Source organism: Petaurus breviceps, unplaced genomic scaffold (assembly GCF_028583685.1).
Source record: "Petaurus breviceps papuanus isolate PSGF00001 unplaced genomic scaffold, PetGlider_PUasm1.0 90633, whole genome shotgun sequence".
In the NCBI taxonomy this organism is placed as follows: domain Eukaryota; kingdom Metazoa; phylum Chordata; class Mammalia; order Diprotodontia; family Petauridae; genus Petaurus; species Petaurus breviceps.
Genome location: NW_027187293.1, coordinates 8,343,359 through 8,357,114, shown reverse-complemented (window position 1 = coordinate 8,357,114; position 13,756 = coordinate 8,343,359). Strand labels below are relative to the sequence as shown.

Below are 13,756 nucleotides of genomic sequence, written 5' to 3'. Positions count from 1 at the left end.
GGGAAATAGTTAAACAAAGAAATAAAAGCATAATAAAATATAGATGACAATACATTAATAAGTCACTATGTGACCTGCAGGAATCCTTACGTATGGATCAGTGGCCTCCCATTTGAGTTTGACACCAATGATTTGGTGGCCTTGCAGTCTATAATCAGTCAACAAGTTTTTGTTATGTTCCTGCTAGGACTTTCAGTGTATTAAACACTGGAGATACATGTACAGAGGATTGAGTAATGTCTGCCTTCAAGGAGCTTTACATTCCTGTGGGAGATACAGTAAGCACATATAAAAACATATGCAGTGTAAATATATTGAATAAATACAAATATGTACAAAGTAATTAAATAACAGAAGAGTATTATGTGCTAGGAGGAAGGGCACTAGCAGATGGGGAGGTCAGGAAAGGCTTTGTGAAAATGGTGGAAGGGAGGAGGAGGAAGAGGAGGAGGAGGAGTGCATTCCAGTTACGTGGGGTGACAAAGTCTGTATGTTATGTTAAAGTCTCCAGTTTTACTCATCCCTTGTAAGAGGGATGAGATATGGACTCGTTATTAATGACATGATCTTCAGTCGTGTTTTGTCATGCTAGATAAATTCTCATAAGCAAGATCGTAGGGGAGATTTACATGAAGACAGCTGTGTGTAGGACTGAAATAATGTTTCATGGGCAAAGTTTCTTTGGGTTATAGCTCCTAGTAGTGAACATGAGCCAGATTCAGTAGTAAGCAGTTATTAAAAAAAGATTGTCTGATTTGGATTCCTGGATAGTTATTTTCTTTAAATCTGAAGTTTTAGCTATTTCCTCATCACAAAAAAAACCCCAACAACCTGGCTTACATTTTCATTATACTCCCAAAGTACAGCATGGGAAGAAGAGAGAATGAGTAAAAAAAAGAAACAAATGAGGATAGTAACTAATACTTTCTTTAAAAAAATGTGGTTTGGAAGTTAGGGGGTGGACTAGAGCCTGTAGTTATTAACATAACAACTACCATTTATGTGAGTTTCTGAGTGTTTTATATGTGTTGCTTTTTATCTTTGCAACAATTCTGTGTTGTAGGTACTAAAATTATCCCACTTTTCTAGAGAAGAAAACTAAAGTTGAAAAGTTAAGTGACTCTTCCAAGGTAACACAGCTAGTAATTGCCTGAGGCATGATTTGAACTCTGAAAATGACCAGTATAATTCCACCCCACCCCCAATATCTCTACAACAGAAGATTACTCCAGGTCTGATATTCTATCTACCAGACCGTCTAGCTGCCTAAACATTCAGTTATCCTAGTATGTGGTGGGTGTGGATTGTTGAACTATTAAATTCAATGCTTCAGCAAGGATTAAAATGTGTTTTGAAATGTATACATGAGGGGATCCAACAAAGTCGTCATTGGTAAGACACTGCATTGCACAGTATCCCCAGCACTTAGCATAGGAACTTGCATTTAATAGGTCCTTAATGGTTATTGACTTGAATTTGAGGTTGGTTGGTTTGGTTTTTTCCCATGCCCCTTAGAAGTGGTGATAGGATGGATACATTCTGGGTATGTACCCAGAATCTCTTGACCAGTCTGACCAGTGGCTCACATTGGTGAGACAGCTGCTTGGGGGTTAGGGCAAAAGCTGGCTTCCATGAAACTCTGAGCCTCAGGGACCCTAATGATATCTCTTATTATGTCATGTGCTGAAGTTGTCCCTTTGCCCCCTTAGAAAGCAGAAAGCCCCAGGCATTTGTAGGTGACTTCCAGCTTTAATCAGTGCCTGTGGCTTTTTTTCCTTTGGCTTTTATGATCTAATGGGCATGAACAGCAAGACCTGGGGTCTACAGAGGTTGAAAGAAGCTTCCTCCATTGAACAGAATTGGAGGAGATCAGTAATTTTGTCACCTCCATAAGAGCAGAATTCTGCTTTTTAAAAATAACACTTGAAATCATATTTTTAAAAGTTTTTATCACCTTAATTTCCAAATTATCCCCACCCTCTCCTCTCTCCAGAGGGACATTACTTGTAGCAGAGAATGAAAATGAAAGAAAAATCTCCAGTGCTTTTAAAAGTACTTTATTATATACATTGTAGGTCTATTGATATATTCCTCACCCCCTTCCCTTCCCAAGTCACAAAGCTCCAGTGACTGCTGTTATCTCTAGGATCACATGTGAAATCTAGCATTTCAAGCTCTTTGTGGAGGCCTAGGCTCTTTCCTGCCTTTCCAGTCTTCTTTCATTTTATTCCCTGTCCATGCATGTCAGGCTCTGGCTATGCTGGCTAAATTGTGGTTCCTTCCACATGACATTTCACTCTCTGCCTTTCCACTGGCTGTACCCCCATCCCTGGAATGCTCTCCCTTCTCCCTGCTTCTGCCTTAGGTTTCCCGGTTAACTTTAATGCTCGGCTCAGATCCCACATTCTGCAGAGGCCTTCCCTAGTCCCCTTTAACTGTCAGTACTTTCACCTCTGAAATTTACCCATGACTTGTGTTCTTGACACGTCCTCGCCTTTATTCAAGTGGGAACTCTTTTACCTTCTGTTGTATATTTTGCTCCCCCCCCCCCCCCCCCAGCACTTAACATAGTGTCTAGCACATAATAAATGCTTAATAAATGTTTTTTGATGAATCTGACTGATTTAGATGTAGTTGTTACATAGGGTACTAGGAACATTAAGGGTTTAGCTCCAGAATTTGAGGCAGTGTCAGAACATGTCAACCTTTGAAATGGCAGCTAAGAAGATTAATGGATGGGATTAGCCAATTGCAAGTAAAGTAAAATAAACGGTGAGCTTTATTCCCTTGTAATGTTGCTTTTGGATGACTGACAAGCTAGATTGACTCAATCATGACCAGTCTCCAGAATACCATAAAAACAAACAAGGTGTTTCCTAAGATTACAGAAAAAGATGATGGGGATTATAACAGGTTGCAAAGAAAGTTGTGTTGCTCAAGATTGAGAAAGACGCATCTTAACATACAGAGGACAAGCTGTATGGGGCTTGTAATCAGGAGACCCAAGAGTTCTCCTGGCTCTGCCCATGAGCTGTGCCACTGAGGGAACATCACTGGCCTGTTCAGAGGCTCAGTTTTCCCATCTATAAAAAAAACTACTTGTTCTTTTTTTAGCTTTCACGTTCAATTGGAAATATAGTCTTTATCAGAGGTATAGTAATAAACTTGGATGACCTGTTGCAGAGAGAGAGAGAGCGAGAGAGAGTGTGAGTGTGTGTGTGCTTGTGTGCGCGTGCATGCATGTGCATCTGTGGGTGCATAGACTGTGATCAGTGAGTGAAATCTCACCCCGGAGGAGTCGATGGGCAGAAAGCTGGGCAGGTAGGCCATCTTAGAGGCACATTAGTAAGCCAGGTAAATAAAGGCCATTGTCCTTGTATTGGGTTGATGTGAGGAAAGTACTTTGTAAACCATGAGGCATTTTAAATAGAAACCGTAAATGCAGAGGCAGCATGGCATAGTGTATTTGGACTCACGAAGACCTGGGTTCAGGTATCACCTCTGCCTCATACTGCCTTTGCTTGTGTCCCTGAGCAAGTTACTTAATTTCAGTTTCCTCATCTATAAAATGGGGATGATAATAGCATCTATGTCACAGGGTTGTTGTGAGCATTAAATGAGATGCTGTTTGTAAAGAGCTTTGCAAATCCTAAAGTTATTATTATTATTATTGGGATAAAGATGATGAGACATTGATGACTTTATGGAAATGCTTTAAATAACCCCCCTGGCAGACAGAAGTATCACTGTTAACCATTTCTGAATTGCAAGACTGACTGGCCAGTGTGTATACTAGCAGGGGCCAGACTGCTGATTACCAGTGGCAGTGTAGTGATGGTAATTTCTAGCCTGCAATTGCTTTTCCTCTGTGTCATTTGAATTAATGTTGGTGACCCTTCCCTTACTTTAAGTTCTCAAGTCATGTTTAGCTAAATAATAACTGAAGTGTAGAGAGGTTCTCCTCTCCATGTTTTTGTTGCAGATCTGTGAAAAGATCCATGCCCAGATATAGTCACGCCCAGATTCATATAGGTCAGACATTTTTTGGTGGAAGCCTCATTGGCCACATTTCTCTCCAGCCTCTCTTTTAGTGTCTGCATTGCTGTGTTTCTAATCCAGAGACACTGTTAGATCTTGTAACAACATTTTTTCATTGTAGTTGAGATACTCGACTTCCATGTTTCATGTCTCATCATTTGGGTAATGAGCTTTTTGAAGAAAGGGTCTATGGGGGCAGCTAGGTGGTGCAGTGAATAGAGCACTGACCCTGGAGTCAGGAGGAACTGAGTTCAAATCCAACCTCAGACAATTAACACAAAAACTAGCTGTGTGACCTTAGGCAAGTCACTTAACCCCAATTGCTCTGCCTCTCTCCCCTCCCCACCTCCCCAAAAAGAAAGGGACTGTGTCAGTGCTTCTTTGTATTCCCAGTGCCTCCTAGTAGGGTCCTTGTACGTAGAGTTACTCAGTAGTTGGTTAGAGATAGGTTGATAAATACTTGTTAACATTGCATTGTTGTCATTTCTTTTTTGTAGGAGTACTTAATGGCTGGAGCAGATATTATTGAAACAAATACTTTTAGCAGCACCAGGATTGCCCAGGCTGACTATGGCCTTGAACACTTGGTAAGAATTTTATGTTACTTCCTAGCTGAGAACCTTACAAATTATGGCACTGTACCAATTGTATTTCTTTGCTTTGGTACATGGTGATTCATTCATTTTCTTTCTTTTTTTTTAAGGTTTATTGCTACATTAAGTTTTTAAAAATTCTTATCTTTTGCTTTTACATCACCTTGATTTCCAAATATATCTCTTTTATATCACTTTAATTTAGAAATTTTTCTCCCTGCCTGCTTCCCAGAAAACCATTGTTTAATATTTTTTTTCATTAAATTTTTCTTTTTTTGGGGGGTGGCTCGGTGGCGCAGTGATAGAGCACTAGCCCTGGAGTCAGGAGGACCTGAGTTCAAATCCGGCCTCAGACACTTAACACAAATACTAGCTGTATGACCTTGGGCAAGTCACTTAACCCCAATTGCCCTCCAAAAAGCAAAAAATAAATAAATAAATATTTTTTTCTTTTTTTAATGAACAGAAATCTCCTTCCCACCCTCCCCTTTTGTTGAGAAAGAAATAGAAAACAAAAGCCCCATCACAGATATGCAGAGTCAAGTGAAACAAATGCGTGTATTGGCCACGTCCAAAAAATATGTCTTCTTCTATGTTCTGAATGCATCCCATTTTTATTAGGAGGTGAATTGCATGTGTTTCATTATGAGTCTTGTAGAATCAGGATTGGTTACTAAGTCATTCAAAGTGTTAGAGTCACTAAATCTTTCAAAATTATGTTTACAATATTGTTATTGTATACATTCTCTTGCTCCTGCTTTACTTTGTTATTTATCAGTTCCTACAAGTCTTCCTAGGTTTCTTTGAAATCAGGTAGTCTTCCATTTTATACATCTATCAGAAATTGTTCAGCCATTCCCCAATTGATGGGCAATCCCTCAGTTTCCAGTTCTTTTTTTTTTTTTTTAAAGCAATCGGGGCCAAGTAACCCGCTCAAGGCTACATGGCCAGTTATTATCTCTGGGCGTGGTGCTGAGTATCTGAGCCCGGACCTGATCCAGGCCATCCCAACACTGGAGCCGGCTCTCCCACTCGCTGAGCCACCCGGCCGCCCCTAAGCAATTGGGGTTAAGATACTTGCTTAAGGTTACACGGCCAGGTGTTTCTGGGTGGGTGCTAAGTGTCTGAGCCCGGGATTCGATCTCCAGGTGTTCTCAACACTGGAGCCGGTGCTCTTACTTGCTGTGCTACCTGGCCGCCCCAGTTTCCAGTTCTTTTCACTACAGAGTAGCTAGAAATGTTTTTGTACATCTTTAGAGTTTGTTTTGCTTAAATTTATTTGCTCCCTTAACCTACCCTTTCTTTTTTACCTCTTAACTCCTTTTCTCCCTTTTCCTGTTGAATGAAATACATTTCTGTACCCAACTCTTGTGTGTGTGTGTGTATGTATTTCTCTTCTGATTAGTTCAGATGAGAGTGAAGTTCAAGTATCTCCCTTCTCCCTTTTCATTTGTATGGCCTTAAGATTTGCACACTTGATTATAGGGGACAATTTCCCCCATTCTTCCTTTCCCTTCCCTCCCACTAATGCACAATATTCCTCTTTCCCTCCCTTTCCATTCTTCTTTTAAGATCATCAAAACATAACAGAACCACTTTCAGGCCCTCTGTTTAATAAGATTCCTTCTGTGATCCCTGATGGTGACAGAGTTCTGAGGGGACAAATATATCATCCCCTGGTATTAGACTATAAGCTGTTTATCCTTTATAGTTCCTTATGATTGTTCACTTGTATTTACCTTTTAGTATTTCTGTTGATTCCTGTGATTACACTTCAGTTTCAATGTGGCTGTGGTCTTTTCATTAGAAATGCTTGAAGTCCTCTGTTGGTGTAAAGGTCCATTTTTTTTTCTCTCTTTAGCGTTTGGCTAAGTAATAACTCAAGGGTAAAGATTGTCTCTTCTACATGTTATTGCAGATGATAGTCCAAAAAGATTAATGTCCAAATGCCATCTCAGTCTAGATAGCTGCCATAGGTCAGACATCTTTTCCAGGAAGGCTTCTCTTATTAGACTTGCTACTACTCTGACCATTCTTTTATTCTTTGTGCTACTTTATTTCTAGTGATATGGTACTCTATTACATTATTTTGTAATGTTACCTTTTTAATTATTGTCAGGTTGCTTTATTTTACTCAGTTTTGCTGGTTGTTATTCTTGGTTGCAAGCCTTTATCCTTTGCCTTTTGGAATATTGTATTCCAAGTTTTTTGTTCCTTTATAATGGTGACTGCTAAGTTGTGTGTGATCCCGACTGTGACTTTTCGCTACTTGAATTCTTTCCTTTTTGACTGTGTGTACTATTTTTCTTTGATTAGGAAGCTCTGGATTTTGACTAGCATGTTCCCGTAAGTTTTCATTTGACGGTTTCTTTCAAGAGATGACAGGTAGATTCCTTCTATTTATAGTTTACCCACTGTTTCTAAGAAATCTGAGCAGTTTTCTTTTAAGATTTCTTGAAGTGTGAGGCCTAAGCTCTTTTTTTGGCCATGACTCTCAGGTAGTCTAGTGATTGTTAAGTTCTGTCTCTTCAGTTTCTTTTCCAGGGTAGTTTTTTTTTCTATGAGATACTTTATATATTTTTTTCTATTTTTTTTCCTTTTTATTTTGTTTTAATATTTCTTCTGGTTTCATGGGGTTATTATCTTCTGTTTGGTCCATTCTAGTTTTCAGGGCATTTGTTGCTTGGTTAAGGTTTGTATTATACCTCTTGTGACAAACTAATAATTTCCTTACCACTTCTTTTCTCCAAGCTCTCATTTCTTTTCTGATTATTTACCCTAGCTTTCTCATTTTATTTACAGACATTTTAAAACTCCTGCTTCATCTCTTCTAAGAATTCTAGTTGAACCCTTTTATCCAAGGTGTTTTTTCTTTGAGACTTTGCTTTTAGATGTTTTAGAGTCATTTCCTTCTTTTGAGTTTCTATCTTGAGGGTCCCTGTAATGATAATAATTTTTTTATTGTGATAATCTTTTTGTTTGTTTGTTTGCTCATTCTCCCAGCCTACTTCCTGACTTTTGGTCTCTTTTTTTTGGAGGGGGGGAAGGCAGGGCAATTAGGGTTAAGTGATTTGCCCAAGGTCACACAACTAGTAAGTATTAAGTGTCTGAGGCTGTACTTGAACTCAGCTTTCTTCACTCCAGGGCTGGTGCTCTACTCACTGCACCACCTAGCTGTCCCCTTCCTAATTTTTTATATTTCATGTTAGGGCTGGGCTCTGTGTACTTCTGGAGGGAATTTCTGTACTGGTCTTGCTGCTACTTTCTGTTGCATTATTGTAGAATCTCAGGGATAGCTCAGGCTTTCAGTTCTCCTAAAGTGGATTCATCCTAGGCCTTAGGATGAATTTCTACTTTCCTGATCTGAGCCCTTCTAGTTCTTGACCCTGGATTTGTCTCTGAGTAAAGTCATCTGTGGGCATGCCTCGTTTGGAGTTCTAGTGAACCCCTGCTATATTCAGTTTCTGTTAGCCCACTTGACAGCTCTGCAGGTGCAGGGTGACAAAACTTTCACCTTTAGTTTGAGATTTCCCGCCCTGGTTATTCCCCTGTAGATTTTAGACTGTCTTGGAACCTGGAACTGTTACCCTACCCTGTTTGTGGGCAGAACAATATAGCTGTTGCTTATTTCTGAATTGCGTGGTACACATGTTAGGATCCAAGACTATGCTTAACCCTGGAAAGCCACTGTAGGCCCTAATATCCTTTTCAGTCAGCCTTGTAATTATGACTGAGAATTGATTAGTGAGCAACAGAGCTGCTAGTTGGTATTATTTCTGTACCCTCTCCAAAGTGGACACCTTTCTGATGGATTTGGAACCTTTTGTTTGGGTTGAGTACTCCATACAGCTGTTCCTGGTTCGACCCTGTCTCTAGTGTCTGCAGCCCTCTCTCTGTCTCCCTATCCAGTTGGTCTGGAAAAATGATTCCCCGTCATTTTTTCCCCCTGAATTTCATGACCAGGACTCTCTCTGTTGCATTTCTTTTCGACATGTTTGGAAGCAATGGGGAGGTTAGAAGGAGCTTGTCCGTATTTTTTCTTGCTGCTCCTCCATCTTGTCTTGGCTCTCCTCAGTATCATCTCTTGTAACAACAAATGAGAGAAAGGTGGAAAAACATTTTAGCAAAACTAACCAACGTACCACCTGAGTCTGACAATGTACTTATTATTCCATACTCATAGTCTTTCACCTGAATAGTGGGGAGGTAGGTACATTTTCTTCCTTCTCCATGTTTAGGCTTGACCACCAGTGTTTAGTGTCAAAAGTTTTTGTTTTTGTTTTTCCAGTTTATATCATTATAGTCATTGTGTATATTGTGTTCCCAGTTTTGATTTCTTAAGTTTGCATCAGTTTATAGAATTCTTCCCATACTTCTCTGTATTCTTTATCATCATCTTTTGTTACATAGCACAGTAATATTCCATTCCATTCATATAATCACAATTTGTTTAGATATTTCCCAATTAAAGGGTAATGCTTTGTTTCCAGTTCTGTGTTAATTCAAAAAGTGATGTTTATTTTTTAAAATAGTAATCTCACTTCACAATAAATTAAGTCTCTCCTCTTGTTACTTTGTCTCCTCCTTTGGAACAAAGAAGTATCTTTAAGCAAAACACACTACATGTGATCATGGCTTACAACATATCCTCTGTTTCAAATCTAAAATCTCTCAGCTTAGAGGAAGAAGGTAATGCTTCATCAGCACTTTGGAGTCAGGACAGGGCGGTGCATATAACTAAATTCTGATTTCTTTTTGGATTGTTTTCCTCTGTTGTTGTGGTCATGGGGATATTGTTCTCTTGGTCCTAATTACTTTGCTCTGTACCCATTAATTTTCCGTGGGCTTCCTTTATGAGCAAGTGATGATAAGATGAAAGGGATGCTTATTATATGATAGGCACTGTGTGTGCTAGGTTTTGTGAGCTATATTTAGTATCTGAAGGCTGACATGGTTTCTTTTAAGCAACTTAGTGCTTCAGTGCTTCTAGTTTTACAAGATACTCTGGTAAGAATGTGTGGTGCATACCTTAGTGCTTTTCTCTCCTAGAAAATTTTTGTTACCAACTGCAGGCAGAGACAAGAATGCTTTGGCATTCCTTATTCCTCTCCTGGAATAGATATGTTTTAAAAGACCCCCATATGCATACCTTGTTTATAGAGTTAAAAATGAAATGCATGTTAAAAGCTGGCTTATCTGACATTCTGTCTACTGAAAATCTGGAAAAGAAGCATTTTCCTTGTACAATGATAATGCTTAAGATGATGACATTGAGACATTCCAGAATTATAAAGCTCTTTCTGTATCATCACATGTTTAAATTATGTTCAGTATAGTTTTTTTAGTCCATTTTGTGGTCCTATAATTTTCAAAGAATTAGAGTATCAGTTTTATAGCATCTTTGCTTTAAAATATTTTTGGTAGTCCAAATATCCCATGGACCAGATCATAGAATGTCAGAGCTAGAAGGAAATTTAGAGATTATGTAGTCTATTTCTCAGCCTGACAGGAGAAACTGAGTCTCAGGGAAGTCAAGTGACTTGACTAAAGTTAGTGACTCTCATAGTTAGTGAATGGCGGAGGTATGGCTAGAATTCAGGTTACCAGATTCCAGGTAACATTTCCATCTGGTAGCCTAAATGTCAATGCTCTGTTAACCAGAATACCTCATTCCTTGACTGTGACAGATAAAGAGAAAACTTAGAGCAATTAAGACTAGTGAGTTTCTTTTTATTTTGCAGGGGGGAAGGCAGGGTAATTGAAGTTAAGTGACTTGTCCAAGGTCACACGGCTAGTAAGTGTGAAGTATCTGAGACTGGATTTGAACTCAGGTCCTCCTCGCTCCAGGGCCAGTGCTCTATTCACTGCGCCATCTAGCCACCCCTAGTGAGTTCCTTTTAAAAAAATGTTTCTTGATCTCACAGAATTCCAAAATTTTTTATAGTTGGAATGGATTTCAGCAGCCATCTAGTCCAATGCATTGCTCCCCAAAGTTATCCTTAATACCTCATATTCACCATTTGGTTATTCAGCCTTTGCTTAAAGACTTCCAATAGGGAAGAATCATTAAATTCCAACATATTACACTTTTGGATAGCCTGCTTGTTGGAGAAATTTTTCCTTAAATCAAGCCTAAATTTGCATTTCTGCAACTTTCTTCCATTGTATGCATATGTGCCTTTTGTGGAAGATCAGATCACATCTAATTTCTCTTCTATGTGATGCTTCTTCAGACACTTGAACCATAGATATCATGTCTCCTCCTGAAATGTCTTTTCTTTTTCTAAAAAACTTAGTAACTTTGGGAATGGTTCCAAATTACTTTCTAGAATGGTTGTATTTATAGCTCTACCGAATTAGAGGAACAAGGAAGGAAGTAATACCTATTGCATTTATGGATGGGGGAATAGTTAATGAACAAAGGATAGAGAGGTTCTTCTTAGAAGTTAAAAGACACTTTTGATTACATAAAATTGGAAGGTTTTTGCATAAATAAAACTAAAGAAGTTAAAATTAGAAGAAAAACAGTTAACTGGAGAAAAAAATCTATCTTTATTCATAGGTATTTCCTTCCTTGTTCCTCTGATTTTTTTATGACCTTTTGTTTGTGACTTTTTATATTTAAATCATGTGTCTGTTTATAACTTATCTTCCCCCCCCTCCCCTTTTTGGAGTTAGTCTTGGTTAAGTGACTTGCCTAGGGTCACACAGCTAGTATTTGAGACTAGATTTGAACTCAGGTCTTCCTGACCCTAGGCCCAGGCTCTATCCATTTCTCCCCTAGCTGTCCATAAATATAAGAACATTTTAGTTACTTCTTCTGTAATTCCAAACTGCTTCCCAGACTGGTTGGATCATTTTGTAGTTCCATCAGTTACATGTTCATCTTTCCACAACCCTTCTAACATGGACTAGTCTCATCTTTTGTGATCTTTGCCAGTTGACTGGTCTCTAGGTAAAACTTAAGAGCTGTTTAGGTTTTTGTTTCTCTTATTAGTAAGTGAGGATATTCTTTCATATTATTTATTAATAGTATGTAATGCTTTCCAGTGCAGTTTATTCATCAGTCAAATATATATTATGTACCTGCTATGTGCCAGGTGTTGTTCTGGCAAAACAAAAAGAAGCAAAAGACAAGGTGCCTTCAAGGTGCTTACAGTCTAATAGGGAAGACAACATGCAAACCAGATACTTATAAACCAACTGAATAATTGGGAAGTGATTAATGGAAGGAAGGCACTGGAATTAAGGGTTGGGGAAGGCTTCCTGTAGAAGGTACTTTGACCTTTTATTGGGGACCATGCTGTCTTATGTGGGAGTTAGAGTTAATACAGTATGTTGCTGTGATAATCCCTGCCTCTTTTCTGTGGAGGAGAAATGCAGGGAAGAATGATCTTTGCCTTTTTTTTTTAAGGCTTATCGACTGAACAAATGTTCTGCAGAAGTGGCTAGAAAGGCAGCAGATGATGTAACTTCCCAGACAGGTAAGGAACTCTTTTTCATTCCCCACCCCTCCCTGCTCCTAGGACCTTTGTCTTCCTTCTCTATACTAGACTGTAAACTGGTTCTCTTCTGTTCATTTTGTGACACTTTGACCTGGCATCTTCAGTCCTATTACATGGTAACTCTATAATGAGGGCCTTGGCTTCCTTTTGTGTGTAAGACTGAGTGGTTTTTTTTTTCCTGCCCTTTTCTGGAAGGGCATTATCAGGCTGACAAAATGGCAGCTTCCCATTTAGATTATCATTAGAATGTTTTATTTGGCAGTTTTCTGGTGTTCTCCCTCCTTGTTCTCCCTCCACCCTCTCTCCCTCCCCTCAAAGTGATTTGCTTGGCTGGATAGAGAGAGGCTATGATTTGGCTATCCTTCACATTGTGTCGCTGATGTCCTTGAAGGCTCTGCAGTGCATGTAGACAGACGTGTGTAATCAGATACTGCAGTGCTGATACTTAGGAAGAGGTGCCTCCAAGCAAACCCCTGCCAGTCACCAACACATTTAGGTACCAGCTTGAAGTAGGGGGTGCGGGGATTGGAAAAGAATGGAGAAAAAAATAGGCGATGCCAGCTGGAGCCTCCGGATTTGTTAGATTGCTACCATAAGAGAGCTTTTAAAGGAGGAATGTCAGGTGTTGAATATGTATAGCATACTAATGAAAGCTGAGGCACTTTATGGGAATTCTGTTTCAGAAAGATAATGCTGAAGTTCATGGTAGCATATAGCAGGTTGCCCAAACATACACAGGTCTTCAGGATATTGATCCAACTGCAGGAGAGGGAAATAAGAGATTTTTTTCCCCTCCTTTGTATGCATTGTGTAGTTCAGCTTTAGAAAAAATAAAGACAACCCAGATTTTGTGTGTGTGTGTGTGTGTGTTCCAAAATGTCAAAAATGTGTGTTATTTTCTCCCAGCTTTTCTAGTTGTATTTGTGACTCAATGTCTGTAGCTCCAGGTTAATGAATGGTTAAGATCAATAAAAGCTGATAAATTATGTGACACTTTTGACTTCTGTTTAGGGGGAAACGAAATAAAATGATTCTTATGCTCTAAATATCCAAAGGCTGTCAGAGAAAGTGTTGCACATAGAAAAATCAAAGGGTTCCTTCTAATTAAAGGATTATTCAAACAAACCTGAATCTGTTAGATCCTTTTTCATTCATTGGTTCCTGATTTCCTAGTTTTGTAAGTTTATTCAGAGGTGATTATGAGATGTACTCACCATTGGTTTTGAGCTTCTTGAGGGCTGGGACTGTCTTCTGCCTCCTCTTGTATCCTCTGTGCTTAGCACAGTATTTGGTACATAGTAGGTGCTTATTGTGTTGATTGATTGATTGAAGGTGACTAAGTATTTCAAGTATCTGGCACATACTAAGTACTTAATAAATGTTGATTGATTTGCTGAAAGTCCTATTTTTATTATACTTTGTTATGGAAATGCTTGTTTTATCCCATAAATTAAAAACAAAATAAATAAAAAATTTAAAAATAAATTCAGCAAGGATTCTTTAAAATTATATGATGACCAGACAATATAGCCCTATAGTGGTGATGGCATAGGGTTATTCTGATTGGATAAAGTTTTGTTAACTTGTAGCCAGGCAATTGCAATTCCACAGAGTGAATGA

The 13,756-nt window shown here is 38.8% G+C and overlaps 1 protein-coding gene across 3 annotated transcripts in view; it reads left to right on the top strand.

The window, feature by feature from the left end:
- MTR (5-methyltetrahydrofolate-homocysteine methyltransferase) overlaps nucleotides 1–13,756 on the top strand; it is a 149,633-nt gene that overhangs the window by 21,494 nt on the left and 114,383 nt on the right. For all 3 annotated transcript variants that reach the window (XM_069064488.1, XM_069064489.1, XM_069064487.1), the window contains exons 4-5: nucleotides 4,536–4,625; nucleotides 12,046–12,115. In XM_069064488.1, the coding sequence (XP_068920589.1) occupies nucleotides 4,536–4,625; nucleotides 12,046–12,115 (160 nt within the window). The remainder of the gene's footprint in view (nucleotides 1–4,535; nucleotides 4,626–12,045; nucleotides 12,116–13,756) is intronic.